Below are 19865 nucleotides of genomic sequence, written 5' to 3' on the forward strand. Positions count from 1 at the left end.
TCACAGCCAAAATTGGAATCATTTTTGCAACTGCAGAGACTAGATCACAGAATAGGAATAAAAATCTGAGGAGGGAGGAACTAGCATACAAACAAAAAGAAGCAAAAATGAGAGGCAGAGAAAAAAAAACAAGGATGAGAAAACAAATGGGTCCCTAATGCAAAATAATACTAAGATGACTAACAACGTTAAAAAGTTGAAACGAAAGGCACTGTGCTTTAATACACAGAACATTCACCATAAGGCTCAGTGGTTAGCGCTGCTGTCACAACACCAGGCATCTGGGTTTGATTCCACCCTCAGGTAACTCTGTGTGGAGTTTGCATATTCTCCAAATGTCTATGTGAGTTTCGTCCGGGTGCTCTGGTTTTCTCCTACAGTGCAAAGAGGTGCAGGCTAGGTGGATTGGTCATGCTAAATTACCCATAGTGTCTAGGGATATGCAGGCTAGGTGAATTAGCCATTGTAAATACAGGATGATAGAGTAGTGGGGTGGGTCTTGGAGGTTCGGTGTGGACTCAATGGGCTGAGTGGCTTGCTTCCATACTCTAGGGATTCTATGAATTAATAGTATAAATAGATCAAAACAGTTATTACACTGTTACAAGCACAGAGGCATGGTTGAAGGGTGGACCAATGATTGGAACTGAACATCTAAGTGTATTCAACATTTAGGAAGGAGAACTGAAAATGATGAGGGCGAAGTAGCATTGTGAGTAAAGGATAAATTAAGGCAATAGTGAGGAAGGATTTTGGCTTAGAAAATGTGGAGAAAAGGAACAGCAAGGAACAGAAAACATTGGTGCACATTGTTTGCAGACCCCCTAAACAGTAAGCAGAAATGAAAAGGGATGTATACAATAATGGTACAGCTGTAATCAAGGGTGACTTAATTTACATATTGATTGGACAAACTAAGCTATCAGTAATTTTGCAGAAAAGGATTTCCTCTGAGTATACATGATAGCCTTTTTTAGACCAACACATTGAACCAGAGAGCAAGGTGTCCTAGACTGGGTACTGTGCAAAGCAAACACGTTAGTTAATAGTCTTGTTGTGTAGGGTCCACTGGGAAGAATAATCATAAATAATAGAGTTGTTCATTATATCAAAAATGATGGAGCTGAATCCGAAGCTGGAGCCCTGAATTTAAATAAAGGGAGCTATGGGGGTATGAGGCAGAGTTGACAACAATGGATTGGGAAACCTTACAAAAAAGATTGGCAATGGCTAACATTTAAGGAATTTGGGTGGCATGGTGGCACAGTGGTTAGCACTGCTGCCTCATAGCACCAGGGTCCTAGGTTTGATTCCAGCTTCTGGTGACTGTGTGAAGTTTACACATTCTCCCAGTGTCAGCGTGAGCTTCTTCTGGGTGCTCTGGTTTCCTCCCACAGTCCAAAGATGTGCAGAATAGGTGAATTGACCATGCTAAATTAGTGGGTGGCATGGTGGCACAGTGGTTAGCACTGTGTGGAGATTGCACATTCTCCCCGTGTCTGCGTGGGTTTCCTCCGGGTGCTCCGGTTTCCTCCCACAGTCCAAAAATGTGCAGGTTAGGTGAATTGGCCATGTTAAAATTGCCCGTAGTGTTAGGGGCAGGGGTAAATGTAGTGGAATGGGTGGGTTGCGCTTTGTCAAAATAATTGCCCACAGTGATAGGTGCATTCGTCAGAGGGAAGTGGGTCTGGGTGGCTTACTATTCGGAGGGACTGGTTTTAGATTAGATTAGATTAGACTTACAGTGTGGAAACAGGCCCTTCGGCCCAACAAGTCCACACCGACCCGCCGAAGCGCAACCCACCCATACCCCTACATTTACCCCTTACCTAACACTACGGGCAATTTAGCTTGGCCAATTCACCTGACCCGCACATCTTTGGACTGTGGGAGGAAACCGGAGCACCCGGAGGAAACCCACGCAGACACGGGGAGAACGTGCAAACTCCACACAGTCAGTCGCCTGAGTCGGGAATTGAACCCGGGTCTACAGGCGCTGTGAGGCAGCAGTGCTAACCACTGTGCCACCGTGCCGCCCTGGTTGGGCCGAAGGGCCTATATCCACACTGTAGGGAATCTAATCTAATGTCTGGATGACTTGCAATAATTATTTATTCTATGTGGTGTCAAAATAAATGTGTCTCAAATATGACTCATTGAAGAAGATAATATTCAATCCAAAGTGGAGATATGAAAAAGTAGAAAGCTTGATGACTGGGACCAATTTACATTTCAACAAACAAGGACAAAGAAATGGAGATTAAGATATGAAGTGTGAGAATAAACTTACAGGGAATACAAAAACTGCTTGTGTAAGTACCTCTACAATTGTGCAAAGAGAAAAAAAATTAGTGAATACAAATATATCGCCAGGAATGAGAGAAATTATATTTGGACCAACGAAATGGTGGAAGAACTGAACATGTGTAGGTTCTGCTTCATGAAAGAGGGCAGAAGTGTTAGGGACAAAGGGTCTAATAAACAGAAAGGAATTGAAGACTAGTTTAACAAAATGTGCTAAAGGAATGGAGTTAAACATTAACAAATTCCTGGGATTTGATTCACCTACATCCCAAAATACTAAAGAAAATGACCCTGGAAATACTGGATGCATTGGCGATCATCTTCCAAAACTCTGGAGACTGTGAAGCAGTTTCTACTGAGTGAAGGTTGGCAAATGAGATCCCACTTGTTTAAAAAATAAAGAGGGGAAGGAAAAACAAAACTACAAACCAGTTAGCCTACTGTCAGTAGCAGGGGAAAATGTTTGAGTATATTATAAAAGACATGATAACAGAATATTTGGAAAGCATTTATGGGATTAGACAAAGTCAGCACAGGTACATGAAATGGAACTAGTACAGTAGATAGAGGAAAACCAAAGGAAGTGGTGTATTTGGATTTTGATAAGAGGCTAGTGGTTAAAATTAAAACACACAAAATTGGGATAATATACTAATATTGATGTAAAATTCATTGATAGACCAGAAATAGAGAGTGGGAATGAATGTGTCTTTTTCCAAGCAGCAGAACAAAAAATGGAGTACTGCAGGAATAAATGCTCAAAGCTTCAGCTATTCATGCTATTTATAAATATCTTGGATGAGAGAGTCAAATGCAATATTTCAACATGTTGACATGGACAGATAAATAGCTTTGCATAAAATAGAGGAAACATTGTTTTCAGTAAACCTCAGTAGCACTTACTATAATCATCCTTGTGGATTGATTGAAGAGAGAATAAGTACAACCAGCATGACATGGTGAGATGTATTCTACAGCATCAACTCCACACACTGGGTTGTAGGTGTAATCAGAGCAGAAGCAATGAGCATTACAGTCAGCCTGGAGACTGAATGAAGAGGACCTGTCAAGACCCAGAAACACCACAAAAATATCAAACCAGCAGCTCATTTCAAATGAAACCGATTCTGACTTTACTGAATAACACAGACATTCCTAAGAACAACCCATAGGGAATATGTGGGACTGATATAAATAGATAATTGGTATCCAAGAAGTGAATTGTTCTACAGCTAAACCTGAGGCTGTGAAACTCCTGATATATTCAGGCCTTGGGAAGGCCCTGCAGCTCAAAGAAGACCAACCTCGCTCCTCACGAGGCCAAATTGAGAAGCGTCTCCCTGCACCAACACTATTACTCCCTCTCAACTCACCCAATATACTGCTCAGCATCCCCACTTTGAAATTGTTCATCTCCTCCCCTCCCTGCCCCTCTCCTCATCTCTTGACTCACCTTCTGGAATCATAGCTGGCTCATGAGAGAAGAATCCATATTGTCAGACAGTGGCAGGGATGGGTTAGGGAGGTTGAGGATATTTTGGGATGAGAAGGAACAAGGGAAGCTGAAGAGAGTTAAGTGGGGTGACAGCGAGGTGGGGGGGGGGGGGGGGGAGAGTTGGGAAGGGGTACCTTATAAAATGGTAAGCGGTCAAGTTAAATGATAATCTATGTCGGCCACTTTCCCTGGGAACAGATCGTAAAATCTAGTGCTGGTGGTGAATTCCCTGCATTATACACAAATTCATGACATATTTAATCTTGTGTTCACAATAATTTAACCATCTAACTCCAATCAAAAGGTTTGATTTAAAAAAGAAAATAAATCACAAGTCAGGATTAGAATCTGCAGGGTTCTATTGCAGTGGATGTGACACTTGGGCAATGTACCATTCAAGACTGTACTTTTTAAAAATTCTTTAATGGGATGCAAGTATCACTGCTTATGTCCCATTCCTCTTTGAGAAGGGTGGCTCTGGGGACATCGTCTAACATCAAAATCCATGGAACTGTAAAAAATATTGGGCTGGTTTGGGAACTGGCTGAGATAAAATAGAGGAAAAAGTGAGGTCTGCAGATGCTGGAGATCAGAGCTGAAAATGTGTTGCTGGAAAAGCGCTGCAGGTCAGGCAGCATCGAAGGAACAGGAAATTCGATGTTTCGGGCACAAGCCCTTCATCAGGAATCCTGATGAAGGGCTTGTGTCTGAAACGTCGAATTTCCTGCTTCTTCGATGCTGCCTGACCTGCTGCACTTTTCCAGCAACACATTTTCAGCTGAGATAAAATAGAGGCAATGGGCAAGTAATCTAATTGGCAGAATGTGATGAGGGGTGTCCCACAAAAATCTGTATGGAGGCCTTTGTTCGCAGTAGATGATTCTTAAAGAGTTAATGCTGGAGATTACATTAATTTCTATCTAATCTGATGATATCAAACAGTCTTTGTTGGAAAAATCAAGAGTCAACTCAAGATTCTAATCTGGTCTAATGTTATCTCTAGTTCCTGATAGCCTTAATTTATTTATTTAGTCAATACATTAAACTACACCATGTTGTTAAAGCAAGTGTCTCCTCTTATTAATCTCACCAGTGTTTGATCCTGTACCATTGTAAACCAAACAGATCTTTGGATCCAGTGCAGAAAGGAGGAATGCTGGCAGCACTCTACCCCACCCATTACCTGGTAGTGCTTAGTTCTCCAAGATGACCAATAGAAAGCCAAATGTGCTGTGGGTAGAATTAGAGTTAGTGCAGTTGCATACAATCTCGAGTAAATTGATAAAGTGACTGGTCAAAACTGTGACAATGAATCTTCCTGTGACGTAACATGTTTTGAACTTACAAAGGATGCAAACAAAGGATACAGCTCCTGTAATGGAAGTCAAAGAAATCTTGAGGGACTAACGACACAAATGATTAAATTTTATGTTAAAATACTGGACTGTAAAATCACCACAACTAGAATACAAAGGGGTAGAAGTCATGCTTCAGCTCCACAAAGCTCTGTTAGACCACAGCTGGAGATTGTGAGCAGTTCTGGGTACCTTGCTTTACAACTGATATATTGGTCTTGAAGGGAGTGCAGTGTACTATGTGATTTAAAAACTTTCCCGTCTGACCTTTCCATTATTTGATGAATGCCAACATTGTCCCTCGCCAGAGTTCAAATTAAGTGATGGGTTTGAATAAATTCTTAACATTAAAAGTGAACATAGCAACATAAGAACAGCCACAGGCTGTTCAACCCCTTGAGCCTGTTTCGCTACTCCTCAAGACTATAAATTACCATGACATATCTGGAATACAAAGATTGCACAAGCTAAAGTTGGATTTCATGGAAATTATTGGGATAAAGGGTAGAATAATCAAAGTTTTCAAGAGAAACAGTAGAGTAGAGAGAGGGGAAGAATTTCCATTGATTGAGGATTCTAGGACTAGGAAGCATAATTTTAAAAAGTGAAACCAGACCTTTTAGGAGTGAAATTAGGAGATATATCTTGATATTAAAAAGGTACAAGTGTGGAACACTGTTCCATAAATGGCAATTGTTACTAGATTAAAACCTGAGACTTTTTTCTCAAAGATCCATTATAATCTCATGGAGTAGTGTGATGATGTTGTGGCTTTAAGAGGTTATTTTGTTTTTTTTTTGTGAAAGGGTGGCTTTAAGATAGAGCATTTGTGTACCATAATTGCAAACCTTATCAAAATGTTCTGCGGGATCTTGGGTTATTAACATGAATTTAGAGCCACAATGGTCCATGCAACAATATTTCTACCCTCAGCTATTTAGATATGGGGAGTGTTTCTCCAGAGATTGAGGCCTACTACACAGGAATAAAAGAGCAATAACCTTGACTAACTCATGGACCATAAAAAAAAATGAGGTAAAATGATTAAAATGGCTTTCTCTGCTTACTGTGTGCCTTAGGTCTGGGTTAATCTCAAGAGACACAACATTGTTATACCAGTGCAAATCAGAATTTCATAAGACCCACAAACAGAACAGGAGATTTGTTCCCATCATTTTCTATTATATTGACAGGGAATTACTCCCAAACACAGGATTACCTGTTGCCATCTTTACTGTAATTGATTCCAGCAATTTTCTGAGTTGAGCATCCCAAGAAAAACAGAGGAATGTTCAGAATAATGACCAGACTCAGAATGCTGGCTGAGCACCAGGGGATCTTCGCCAGGGAGAGATGGAAACGCTTCATAAAAAGCCCACCAAGGATCATTCCTATAGCAACAGCTGGAAGCATTATAGATCCTAAAGATAGAACAACAGAGTCATCAGTGAAATAAAAGCAAAAGCAAAGGTAAATTATTGCAGATTCTTGAGATTGGAAATCAAAACAGAAATTGCTGGAGAAACTCTGCAGGTTTGGCAACACCTGTGCAGAGATAAACAACCTGTGGAGAGATGCTATACTCCAGCATTGAGTGGTGTGCATTGCACAGTCTGACACTTCATGTCCCAGTGAGTACAGTGGATCAGTGTAATTGCATTACCAGCCTAATGTTCAATGTTGTTGTGTCAAATATACCTAGTCAACGTCAGGGCAAGATGGCTGCTGAACATGATTGGCACAGACTAAGAGTGATCCTAACACCTTGGGAGCATTTGACAGAACATAAGTAGTGGGCGGAGCACACCAATCGTGTGAAGCACATCTTGAGTGTGATTTTCTGGGATTTTGGAGTACCATGGAAATTTGGTGCAAAGTACAAGAGTGCTTTTAAAATTTTCTTTTGGCTCAAAGTTCGTATGGCCTTTTAATTGGACAAACTGAGGCCCAGCACTAAACTGAAGTTACATCACAAGAAAATAAGTTCTTCAGTTGGTAATAGACGTTCATTCGAATATTGATTAAAGACTAACTAAAACGCACCAGGGGCAAGTACCAGTCAAAGAATAAGAAAAGTGGAGTATCTTTTCTGGATTAAGTAATAAGAAAAGTGAATTGGTAAAACCAAGTAAATTTAATTTTAAAACATGGCAGGTAAGGTCAACCGAACGGAATTTGTGACTGGACACGTGGGAAATCTTGAATCCTACCAGCATCCAAGATGACCACATATTCAAGAAGTGCACCCAACTGTAGTATCTTGAGCTCTGTGTTTTGGAGGTCAGACGGTGGCTGGAGACACTGTCGCACACATGTGACACTAAGTCACATGGATATTACATTTAGAAAGATGGTCACACTGGAGCTGAGGGACTGGAGGAAAGGAGGAAATGGGTGACCACCAGGCAGTCAAAGAGAATCAGGCAGGTAGGGCAGAAATCCCTTTGTTCCACTTACAAATTGTTCTTTTGGGCGGCATGGTGGCACAGTGGTTAGCACTGCTGCCTCACAGCGCCTGTAGACCCGGGTTCAATTCCCGACTCAGGCGACTGACTGTGTGGAGTTTGCACGTTCTCCCCGTGTCTGCGTGGGTTTCCTCCGGGTGCTCCGGTTTCCTCCCACAGTCACAAAGATGTGTGGGTCAGGTGAATTGGCCAAGCTAAATTGCCCGTAGTGTTAGGTAAGGGGTAAATGTAGGGGTATGGGTGGGTTGCGCTTCGGCGGGTCGGTGTGGACTTGTTGGGCCGAAGGGCCTGTTTCCACACTAAGTCTAATCAGACAGTAAAAAAAAAAATTTTCTATTTAAATTTGTCAAGGGCATTGGTTCCTCAAGGGACTACAGTCAGAGCTAAGCTTCTAGACCAGACAGCCTGACTGTACAGGAAATGGGGAGAAAGAAAAAAAGCAGGACCCATAGTAATAGAGGAATCCTTAGTAAAGGGATTAGACCCCATAGGGTGTAATCACGGTATCACCCATTGTGCCAAGGGCTGGCAAACACAGAAATACAAGAATATGACAGATGAATGCATTGCTCAAGAGCTGGTGCAGGAGGGAGGGATTTAGATTCCCTGATCCATTGGGACCATTTCTAGGGAAGGTGGGACCTCTGCAACTAGAATAGTCTGCATTTGTACCAGAATGGGACCAACATCCTTGTGGGTGGGTTTGTTAGTGCATTTGGGAGGAATTGAAAGTAATTTTGCATAGGCAGGCCTTAGAAAAGGAACCTAGGCAGAGGGAGTTCAGACAAGTTGAGTCTCAAGAGAGTAAGGCAAGGTTGGATGGCCTCTCCATTAATGTTAGAAGTATTATAAGTAAGAAAGATGAGTTAAGGGCATGGATTGACACGTGGAATTGCAATATTATTGCCATCACAGATGTGGTTGAGACTGGAACAAGACTGGTAACTCAATCCTAGGCCTAGGATCTGCAGGCAAGAAAGGGGATTGTGCAAAATTAAAGAGTCAGTCACTGGAGTAAGGTAGGACAATATCTTGAAAGGGTCATTAAATGAGGCTGTGTGGGTAGAGTTTAGGATTAAGAAGGGGAAAACCACACCCCTAAACAGTCAGGGGCAATTGAGGAGCAGATAGGATTTTAACTTTCCCAACAATTATTAGGATAATCCTAGTATCGAAGGTTTAGAGGAGGTAGATTACCTATGAACATATTGGGAGACTTTTAAATCAACATAAAGATGGTCCAAAAGGAACAGTGCAGTGCTGGTCTTAATTCTCGGGAATGAAGCCAGACAAGTGGTCGAGCTAACAGTGGAGAAACATTTTAATGCTAGCGACCACGATACTCTACATGCTAAGTTTGTTATGGAAAAACAATGCCTCTTCTTCCTCGACTAGCTCAGGAAATTTGGCATATCCATAAGGATCCTCACCAATGTCTACAGACGGACATTTGAAAGTGTACTGTCCTGGCATGGCAACTACTCTGCCCAGGATCGTAGGAAACTACAGAGGGTGATGTGCACAGCACAGGTGCCAACCTTCCAACCATGGACTCAATTACAAGGTTTTCTGCCACAGAGAGACTGCCAACATCATCAAAGACCTTTCATGCTCCAGTAATGATCTCCTACAACCTCTTCCATCAGGCAGAAGACACAGAAACCTGAACATATGCACCAGTAGGTTCAGGGGCATCTTCTTCCTGACCATTTTACACTATTGAATGGACTGTCTAGCCTCAAATAATGATTGTGCTAACATTGATTCTCTTGTATACCCTGTGCAATTTTACCTCTATGCTTGTGTCTACAACCTTTTAGTCTGTACATCCTTGTTTATTATGATCTTGCTCATAAGCAAAGTTTTTTTATTATACTTTGGTATAAGTGACAAAAATAAATCAATGTAAAGGAGAAAAATGGTCTGCAGAAATGGGTTTTGGGTTGTGGGAAGGCAGATTTCATTAACATATAGCAGGATCTGGCCAAAGTCAATTGGGAACAGCTACTTGAGGGTAAATCTACAGCAGAACAGTTAGAGGTGTACCAAAAGCAACTGAGACAATACAGGCCAAACATATTCCCTTCATGGGGAAATGTAGGCACAAGCCCAATTAGTCATGGATATCAAGGAACATTCAGGACTGAATAGAAAAGGAGAGGAGAGGCTTTTAATGGGTGCAAAGGGAGAAAATCAATTAAGACCCTAGAGGATTATAAGAAACGCAGAGAGGACACAGGAAAGTAAGGGTATGGCAGCGGGGTGGGTGGTGGAGGATGGCCATGAAAAACTGGTGGGCAAGATTAAGGAGAGTCCCATGACTTGGATCAATTAAGGATCAAGGGAGCAATCTTTGTGTGAAGCCAGAGGACATTGGTAGATTGATAAATGGATACTTCATATCTGTCTTGACTCAGGAGGACAATATAGTTGTAGAATTCATGAAGTTTCTTGATCAAATTGGAAGTGAGGGAAGTATTGGAGGAAATACTGATTTCACTCATTCAGCTGGTCACAGCTGAAACACAGAGTGATGTCACAGAAAAGCACTGGACCAATTAGTTGGTAAGGAATTTGCCTTTAGGGACTAATCTAAATAGCAGTAATTTCAGAAAAGCATATTATTATTAGTAGTAATATTGTTAAGAGACTTATTGACAGCACAAGTAAAAAGTCTGAGAATTTAAAGAAGGCTACAGTTAAAGTAAGGGGAACATCTAACATGACTAGACAGGATAGATCCAAGGAGAATGTTCCCAGTGGTGGGTGCATCCAGAACCAGGGGTTGCCGTCTGAGGATTTGGGGTGGATCATTTAGGATGGAGATGAGGAGACATTTCTTCACTCAAAGACTGGTGAGTGATGCCAAAGTAGTTGATGCCAAAATATTGAATGTATTCAAGATGTGGCTAGGAATAGCACGTGGGGTAAATGGGATCAAAGTTTATGGGGAGAACACAGGACTATGCTATTGAGTTGGAAGACCAGTCATGATCGTGATGAATAGGGGAGCTCGAAACGTCAAATGGCCTCCTCCTACACCTGTCTTCTATGTTCTATCTCTAAGATTAAGGCCGAAGAGCATCCTAGCCTCTCTCCATAACCCAACATTCACCATAGTTAACCCATCGTGCCTGCACATACATTATGATGCAATTTTGCATGGTCAATTCACATAGAACATAGAACAATACAGCACAGAACAGGCCCTTCGGCCCACGATGTTGTGCTGAACATTTGTCCTAGCTTAAGCACCTATCCATGTACCTATCCAATTGCCACTTAAATGTCACCAATGCTTCTGACACTGCCACTCCCTGGGTAAAGAACCTACCCCTGACATCCCCTCTATACCTTCCACCCTTCACCTTAAATGTATGTGCCCTTGTAACACTCTGTTGTACCTGGGGATAAAAGTCTCTGACTGTCTACTCTATCTATTCCCCTGATCATCTTATAAACCTCTATCAAGTCACCCCTCATCCTTTGCCGTTCCAATGAGAAAAGGCCTAGCACTCTCAACCTATCCCCGTACGACCTATTCTCCATTCCAGAGGTAAATCTCCTCTGCACCCTCTCCAAAGCTTCCACATCTTTCCTAAAGTGAGGCGACCAGAACTGCACACAGTACTCCAAATGTGGCCTTACCAAGGTCCTATACAGCTGCAACATCACCTCACGACTCTTGAATTCAATCCCTCTGCTAATGAAAGCTAATACACCATAGGCCTTCTTACAATCTCTAACCACCTGAGTGGCAACTTTCGAAGAGCTATGAACATAGACCCCAAGATCCCTCTGTTCCTCCACCTTACTAAGAACCCTACCGTTAACCCTGTATTCCGCATTCTTATTTGTCCTTCCAAAATGGACAACCTCACACTTGACAGGGTTGAACTCCATCTGCCACTCCTCAGCACAGCTCTGCATCATATCTAAGTCCCTGTGCAGCCAACAACAACCCTCCTCACTATCCAAAACTCCACCAATCTTTGTATCGTCTGCAAATTTACTGACCCACCCTTCGACTCCCTCTTCCAAGTCATTAATAAAAATTACAAACAGCAGAGGACCCAGAACTGATCGCTGTGGACCTCCACTTGTAACTGGGCTCCAGGCTGAATATTTACCACCTACCACCACTCTCTGACTTCGACCAGTTCTCTATCCAACTGGCCAAGTTTCCCACTATCCCATGCCTCGTGACTTTCTGCATAAGCCTACCATGGGGAACCTTATCAAATGCCTTACTAAAATCCATGTACACTACATCCACTGCTCTACCCTCATCCACATGTTTGGTCACCTCCTCAAAGAATTCAATAAGACTTGTAAGGCAAGACCTACCCCTCACAAATCCGTGCTGGCTGTCCCTAATCAAGCAGTGTCTTTCCAGATACTCAAACCCTATCCCTCAGTACCCTTTCCATTACTTTGCTTCCCACCGAAATAAGACTAACTGGCCTGTAATTTCCAGAGTTATCCCTAATCCCTTTTTTGAACAGGGGCACAACACTCGCCACTCTCCAGTCCCCTTGTACCATTCCCGTTGACAGTGAAGACGAAACGATCATTGCCAACGGCTCTGCAATTTCCTCTCTTGCTTCCCACATAATCCTAGGATATATCTCGTCAGGCCTGGGGGACTTGTCTATCCTCAAGTTTTTCAAAATGCCCAACACATCTTCCTTCCTAACAAGTATCTCCTCTAGCTTACCAGTCTATTTCATACTCTCCTCTTCAATAATACGGTCCCTCTCATTTGTAAATACCGAAGAAAAGTACTCATTCAAGACTCTCCTATCTCTTCCGACTCGATACACAGTCTCCCACTACTGTCCTTGATTGGACCTACCCTCGTTCTCGTCATTCTCATGTTTCTCACATACGCATAAAAGGCCTTGGGGTTATCCTTGATCCTATCCTATCTTTGAAGCATATGGAGGAAACCCAAATAGATAGGGAGAAAATGTGCAAACTCCACACAGTCACTTAAGATTGGAATCAAACTCTGATTCCTGTCGCTATGAGGCAGAAGTGCTAACCCCAGAATGTTAACATAGAACATAGAAAGATACAGTGCAGTACAGGCCCTTCGGCCCTCGATGTTGCGCCAACCGAATCCTACCTAACCTACACTAGCCCAATAACTTCCAAATGCCTATCCAATGCCCGCTTAAATGACCATAAAGAAGGAGAGTTCACCACTGCTACTGGCAGGGCATTCCATGAACTCACAACCCGCTGTGTAAAGAATCTACCCCTAACATCTGTCCTATACCTACCACCCCTTAATTTAAAGCTGTGTCCCCTAGTAACACCTGACTCCATTAGCGGTAAAAGGTTCTCAGTGTCGACCCTATCTAAACCCCTAATCATCTTATACACCTCTATCAAATCTCCCCTAAACCTTCTCTTCTCCAATGAGAACAGCCCCAAGTGCCTCAGCCTTTCCTCATAAGATTTTCCTACCATTCCAGGCAACATCCTGGTAAACCTCCTCTGCACTCGTTCCAATGCCTCCACATCCTTCCTATAGTATGGCGACCAAAACTGCACACAATACTCCAGATGAGGCCGCACCAGAGTCTTATACAGTTGCAACATGACCTCAGGACTCCGGAACTCAATTCCTCTGCCAATAAAGCCCAGTACACCATATGCCTTCCTCACAGCACTATTTACCTGGGTGGCAACTTTCAGAGATCTGTGTACATGGACACCAAGATCCCTCTGCTCATCCACACTACCAAGTAGCCTACCATTAGCCCAGTAATCCATCATCTTGTTACTCCTACCAAAGTGAATGACTTCACACTTAGCTACATTGAATTCCATTTGCCACCTTTCTGCCCAGCTCTGCAACTTATCTATATCCCGCTGTAACCTACCACTTCCTTCCTCACTATCCACAACTCCACCGACTTTTGTGTCATCCGCAAACTTGCTTACCCAGCTTTCAAGCCCTTCCTCTAGATCATTTATAAAGATAACAAAAAGCAATGGTCCCAAAACAGATCCTTGTGGTACACCGCTAGTAACTGCACTCCAAGATGAACTTAGTCCATCAACTACTCCCCTCTGTCTCCTTCCAGCTAGCCAATTCCTAATCCAAACCTCTAATGTATCCTCAATGCCATACCTCCGTAGTTTTAGCATTAGCCTACCATGGGGAACCTTATCGAACGCCTTACTAAAATCCATATACACAACATCTACTGCTTTACCCTCGTCCACTTCCTTAGTCACCTTCTCAAAGAACTCAATAAGGTTTGTGAGGCACGACCTGCCCTTCACAAAACCATGCTGGCTATCCTTGATCACGTTATTCCTATCCAGATGTTCATAAATCTTATCCCTTACCATTCTCTCTAAGACTTTGCCCACCACTGAAGTCAGACTCACTGGCCTATAGTTACTAGGGCTATCCCTACTCCCTTTCTTGAACAAGGGGACCACATTCGCTATCCTCCAGTCCTCTGGTACTATTCCCGTTGACAATGACGACATAAAAATCCAGGCCAATGGCTCTGCTATCTCCTCCCTAGCTTCCCATAGGATCCTAGGGTAAATGCCATCAGGCCCAGGAGACTTATCTATTTTCATCCTCTCCAATATTCCCAGAACCTCTTCCCTGCATATTTCCAGGCCATCCATTCTAATCATTTGTGACTCCATATTCACGTCAGCAACAGTGTCCTGTTCCTGAGTGAATACTGATGAAAAGTATTGATTTAGTGTCTCTCCAATCTCCTTGAACGATTCTCTCTCATTAAACCTGTTTATACTTTTAATCAGACCTGGTGTCTCTCTCCTCCAAACGAACACGGGGACACAAGATCAGTCCCAACAGGCCCAACAAGTCCACACCGACCCGCCGAAGCGCAAAGTGTATCAAAGACAGGGTCATATTATTGGGGCATTTTAAATTTACCCCTTACCTAATACTACGGGCAATTTAGCATGGCCAATTCACCTGACCCCGCACATCTTTGGACTGTGGGAGGAAACCGGAGCACCCGGAGGAAACCCACGCGGACACGGGGAGAACGTGCAAACTCCACACAGTCAGTTGCCTGAGTCGGGAATTGAACCCGGGTCTCAGGCGCTGTGAGGCAGCTGTGCTAACCACTGTGCCACCGTGCCGCCCACTAATCTGGGTCCAATGTCTTGGGAGAAAGGCTAAATAGGATGGTCACAGGACTTTAAATTAGTAAATGGGAGGAGGATGTCAATACAGTTTCAAAAACAAGTAACAGGAACGAAGCAGTCAGGAATCCTACTAAAGTATGACAGGTAATGATAAAAGTATAAGTAGTGTATTGATTAAACAGAACAGAGAAATAATTAAAAGGTGAATAAAGCATCGGTGCTGAGAGTCAGGTTGCACTTTTGGTCCAAATAAGAGATCGACATACAAAGGTACTGAGTGTACGGAACAAATTAAATGAGCATTAACACATAGATACATATATCAGGCGAAAAGATTTACAGGATGAAAGTGGCAGGGGTGTAGCAGATTAGAAACTGATTAGAAACAAAATCACTGCAATGATGAGGGGACAATGAAATAAGGGGATTCAATGTAGACGATATATATAATGTAGACAATATATATAAAACCATGTATAGGCCCTTGGTATCATCTTTGAAGTGCTAAATTGTACAAATGTAGAAATTAGATAAAAGTGTATCAAAGACAGGGTCATATTATTGGGGCATTTTAAATTTAACACAGTTTGAGAGAGGGAGGCAAACACCTGTCAGATAGTTGGAGTGTAATTTATTTGATGTGGTTTACATGGACTTCAGTAAGCCCTGTGACAAAGTCCCATAAGGAAGGATGGTCCAAAAGAGCTCGTAAGATCCAAGGCAAGTTAGCAACTGGATCTAAATTTGGTTTGCAAAGACGAAGCATAGGGAAATATTGGAGGGTTGTTTTGTGAATGGAAGCATGTAAGCAGTAATGTACTACAGAATGTGGTGCTGGGACCCTTGCTGTTTGTTATGTACGTTAATGACTTAGATGTGAATGTATAAGGTATAATTAGTAAGTTTACAGATGACATTAAAATTGTTGATAGGAGGATGGCCTCAAGCTACAGCTGATAGTGATCAGCTGGTAAACTGCGCAAAGCAATGTCTGATGGAGTTTAATCCTGATGAGGGTGAAGTGGTGCCTTTTGGGAGGTCTATTAAGGGAAGATCTATACAATGAATACAATGAAAAAGGAGTACTAAGGAACAAAGAGACCTCGATGTAAGAGTCCAAAGATAACTGAAGGTGAGAAGACAGGTAGTTAGGGTGTTGATGAAGGCATAGGGGTAGCTTGTCTTCTTTGGATGGAGCATAAAATATTCCTGATGAAGGGCTCTGGCCCGAAACGTCGAATTTCCTGTTCCTTGGGTGCTGCCTGACCTGCTGTGCTTTAACCAGCAACACATTTTCAGCTCTGATCTCCAGCATCTGCAGACCTCACTTTTTACCCATAAAATATCAGAGCAAGGAAGTCTTTTATAACTTTATAAAACATTGGTCAGGGACACATAATGAAATACTGTGTACAATTCTGGTTGCCACACTATTATAAGGACATGATTGCAATGGAGAGTCTGGATATGCTTTACATGGAGCACAGGTGCCTGAAGAGGGATCTGATTAAGGTGTACAAAATGATGACAGCCATAGACAGGTTAGATTGTGAGAATCTATTCCTCATGGCAGACTTCTCTAAAATAAGAGGTACTAAGAATTTTTTTGAAAAGATTTGTAGTTTGGGTTGTGGATGAGTTTGTACATTCGTTCACTGAACTTGTGTGTTTTTCTGCAGATGTTTTGATGCTTCGCTAGGTGACATCATCTATGCATCTCCTGGTGGTCTGCCTTGCCTGGTATCTATTTGTCTCTGTTTCCCAATACTTTAGTTGTATGTCTGAGTAGTTTGTAAATGTGGTCCAGTTCAGTGTGTTTATTGATTGCATTCTGGTTGGAGTGCCAGACTTCAAGGAATTCTCTTGTGTGTCTCTGTTTTGCCTGTGCTAAGATGGTTACATTGTCTCAGTTGAATTTGTGTCCTTCATTGTCTGTGTGGTTGGAAATAAGAGAGCACTGGTCGTGTCTCGTAGTGGTGAGCTGATCTTTGTGCACTCATATAATCAGTTTTCTCCTTGCTTGTCCTAAGTAGTTCTTTTCACAGTCCTTGCAGGATATTTTGGAGATAACTTTCGTCCTGTTGGATGTGAATACTGGGTTTATAACTTTTGTGAAGAGCTGCTGAAAGATGTTAATTGGTTTGTTGGCCAAGAAGATTCTTAGAAGTAGAGCCAGCATCAATCCTTTCAGCACCCCACTGGTCACAAGCCTCCAGTCCAAAAATTAATCCTCCATCACCACCCTCTGTTTCCCAACTACAAGCCAATTTTGTATCCAAGTGACTATTTCTCCCTCGATCCATGTGACCTAACCTTGCTAATCAATCTGCCATGTTGAGCCTTGTTGAACACTTTAATGAAGTCCATACAGACACCATTCACTGCTTTGCCTTCATCAATCTTCTTTGTCACTCCTTCAGAAGCTCCACCTAGTTAGTAGTGAGACATGATTTCCCATGCATAAAGTCATGTTGACTATCCCTAATCAGTCCTTGCCTTTCCTAAGACGTGTAATCCTGTCCTTCTGAATCCCTCCAAACAACCTACTCACCACTGATTTCAGGCTTACTGCTCTATAGTTCTGAATTTTCTTTATCACCATCCTTAAATAATAGCACCACACTAAACAACCTCTAGTTTTCCAGCATCTCACTCATGGCTATCAATAATGCCAGGGGTCCCAGCAATCACTTCCCTAGTACAGTTCTAAAAAATGTTCAGAAATGGAAGGATCAAGAACAGCAGGTGCATTGATCTTTTGAAGGTGACAGGACATGATAGCAATTATGACCCTGGGCTTAATAAATAGAGACTTTGAGGACAAAAGTGAGGAAGTTATGCTCATCCTTGATAAAGTCATGATTAGGTCCTAAGTCAAGTATTGCAGCCAGTTCTGGTCACCACACTTTCAGAGGAATGTTAGGTTCTTAAAAGGGTGTAGGTGAGATTTACCATAATGGTCCCAAGAATGAATAGTTTAGCAAAAATGTCAGGCTCAAGATGCTGGGATTGTTCTGCTTGGAGCAAATGAGACTAACAGAATATTTGATCAAGATGTAAAGTGATCATGACAGGTAAGAGGTAGATTAAAGAAACACTATTCCCAGTAGCTAAGAAATTGCAAGGGGTTAGACGGGTGGGGAACAACATGAGAGGGCATCTTGCAAAACATTGAGTCTTGAGGCTGGTGAAGGTGGAATCAGAGATAAAGAAATTGGATTTGCACTGAAGGAATTAAATCTGGAGAGCCATAGGGCTCGAGTGGTCAGTGACTAGAAATGTTCTGTAAGAGGGCCAGCAAGGATTTGTTGGGCAGACTAGTCCTTTTGTGAAATAAATTATTTTGAGTTCATATAGCCCTTCCTGCTTTTGACAACAAATTAGGAAGGACAGTGAAGGATGCTACAAAAAGACAATGGCTAATTTTTTGAGTGCATAAATTTTGACCAATATCATTCAATGCAGCATGTATGAGGCTATCCATGTTGTATTTACAAAAGGCCCACCAGGGAAATCTGAATCTGTGGAGGATTAAAGTGGTTCTGGAACTGAAGATTCTGCCCAGTTAAAATCAAGGACACAGGCAGCATTTGACAGTTAGTGAGTGACCCTAGTTAGTGTTGACAAATGTGTGGACAAATAACAATGAACATATAACAAATTAATAAATCATTGCTCATGTAATTCCACTTACCTATGAGGAAATTTGCATAGGAAGCTGTTGTAGAGTACTGATGTTCCAAGAATTTATTGAAGTATGTAGAGAGACCAGCAAGCATGGAAGAGAAACTGCACTGAGCTATCACAATAATGATAAACAATGGATTCAGCAGCAACCTGGCAAGCATTTTGGGAAACTCTGTAAGAACAAAAAAAACACAAGTTAGAGATATTTTGCAGTAGAACATAGGCTATTCAGACAGTGAATACCAAACACAGATTGGAGCAGAGACTGCAGAGATAAAACAATTAGAGATGAGAACATACAAACTGGAATACAGCACAGAATGAAACAACAAATATGTTTCACAGAATATACAAAACAATGCCAGGAAGGTAAGCATAAATTGAAACAAAACGGAAAATGACTAAATCCAGCTGTTTCAAAATTTAAATTGGGAAACAATACATAAAAGTTCATAGAAGTTTGAAGTTCTTTTTGGAAAGTGGTTATTGATAATCATTGTTAACAGTGAGATTAACAGATTTTTGTTCACTAAAACATATTTTGAGGGGAAAAGCAGGTTTGTGGATTTTGGTCCCCAATTGTTGGAAAAATGTTAGAAGGAATTATTAAGGAAGTAACACTGGCATGGTGGGGAACCACAGTTTTTCAGTGGTTAACACTGCTGCCTCACAGCTCCGGGGATCCAGGTTCAATTTCAGCCTCGGGTAACTGTCTGTGTGGGGCTTGCACATTCTCCACATGTCTGCGTGGGTTTTCTCCAGGTGCTCCAGTTTCCTCCCACAATCCAATGTGCAGGTTAGGTGAATAGGCTAATTGGGTGTTTTGCCACTTGGTGAGCCGGGTGGTGCAGGGGTCAGTGTTGGGCCCACAACTGTTCATGATATATAGAAATGATTTTGAAAAGGAATAACATATCCAAAATGTGCTGATGACACTATATTGAATGGAAAGGCAAACTGTGCAGAGGATATGGAAGTTCTGCGGAGGCATTTAGATAGGTTAAGTGAGTGGGCAATGGTCTGGCAGACGGAGTACAATGTTGGTAAGTGTGACATTATCCACTTTGGAAGTAAAAATAGTAGGTCAGAGTATTATTTAAATGGTGAAAGATTGCAGCATGCTGTTTGCAGAGGGACTTAGGAGTGCTCATACATAAATCACTAAAAGTTGATTTGCAGGTGCAACAGGTACTCAGGAAGGCAGACGGAATATTGGCTTTCATTGCTAGAGGAATTGAATTGAAGAGCAGGGAGGTTCTGCTGCAATTGTACAAGGTGTTGGTGAGGCTGCACCTGGAGTATTGTGCGTAGTTCTGGTCTCCTTACTTGAGGAAGGATATACTGGTTTTGGAGGTGGTGCAGAGGAGGTTCATCGGGTTGATTCTGGAGAAGAGGGTGTTACCTAAT

The 19865-nt window shown here is 42.1% G+C and overlaps 1 protein-coding gene across 2 annotated transcripts in view; it reads right to left on the bottom strand.

The window, feature by feature from the left end:
* LOC132821637 (solute carrier organic anion transporter family member 2A1-like) overlaps positions 1-19865 on the bottom strand; it is a 151357-nt gene that overhangs the window by 19806 nt on the left and 111686 nt on the right. For both annotated transcript variants that reach the window (XM_060834345.1, XM_060834346.1), the window contains exons 8-10: positions 18466-18630; positions 6374-6575; positions 3208-3367 (exon numbers count right to left, since the gene is read on the bottom strand). In XM_060834345.1, coding sequence (XP_060690328.1) covers positions 3208-3367; positions 6374-6575; positions 18466-18630 — 527 coding nt within the window. The remainder of the gene's footprint in view (positions 1-3207; positions 3368-6373; positions 6576-18465; positions 18631-19865) is intronic.

The sequence above is a fragment of the Hemiscyllium ocellatum genome, chromosome 13, assembly GCF_020745735.1.
Source record: "Hemiscyllium ocellatum isolate sHemOce1 chromosome 13, sHemOce1.pat.X.cur, whole genome shotgun sequence".
Taxonomy (NCBI): domain Eukaryota; kingdom Metazoa; phylum Chordata; class Chondrichthyes; order Orectolobiformes; family Hemiscylliidae; genus Hemiscyllium; species Hemiscyllium ocellatum.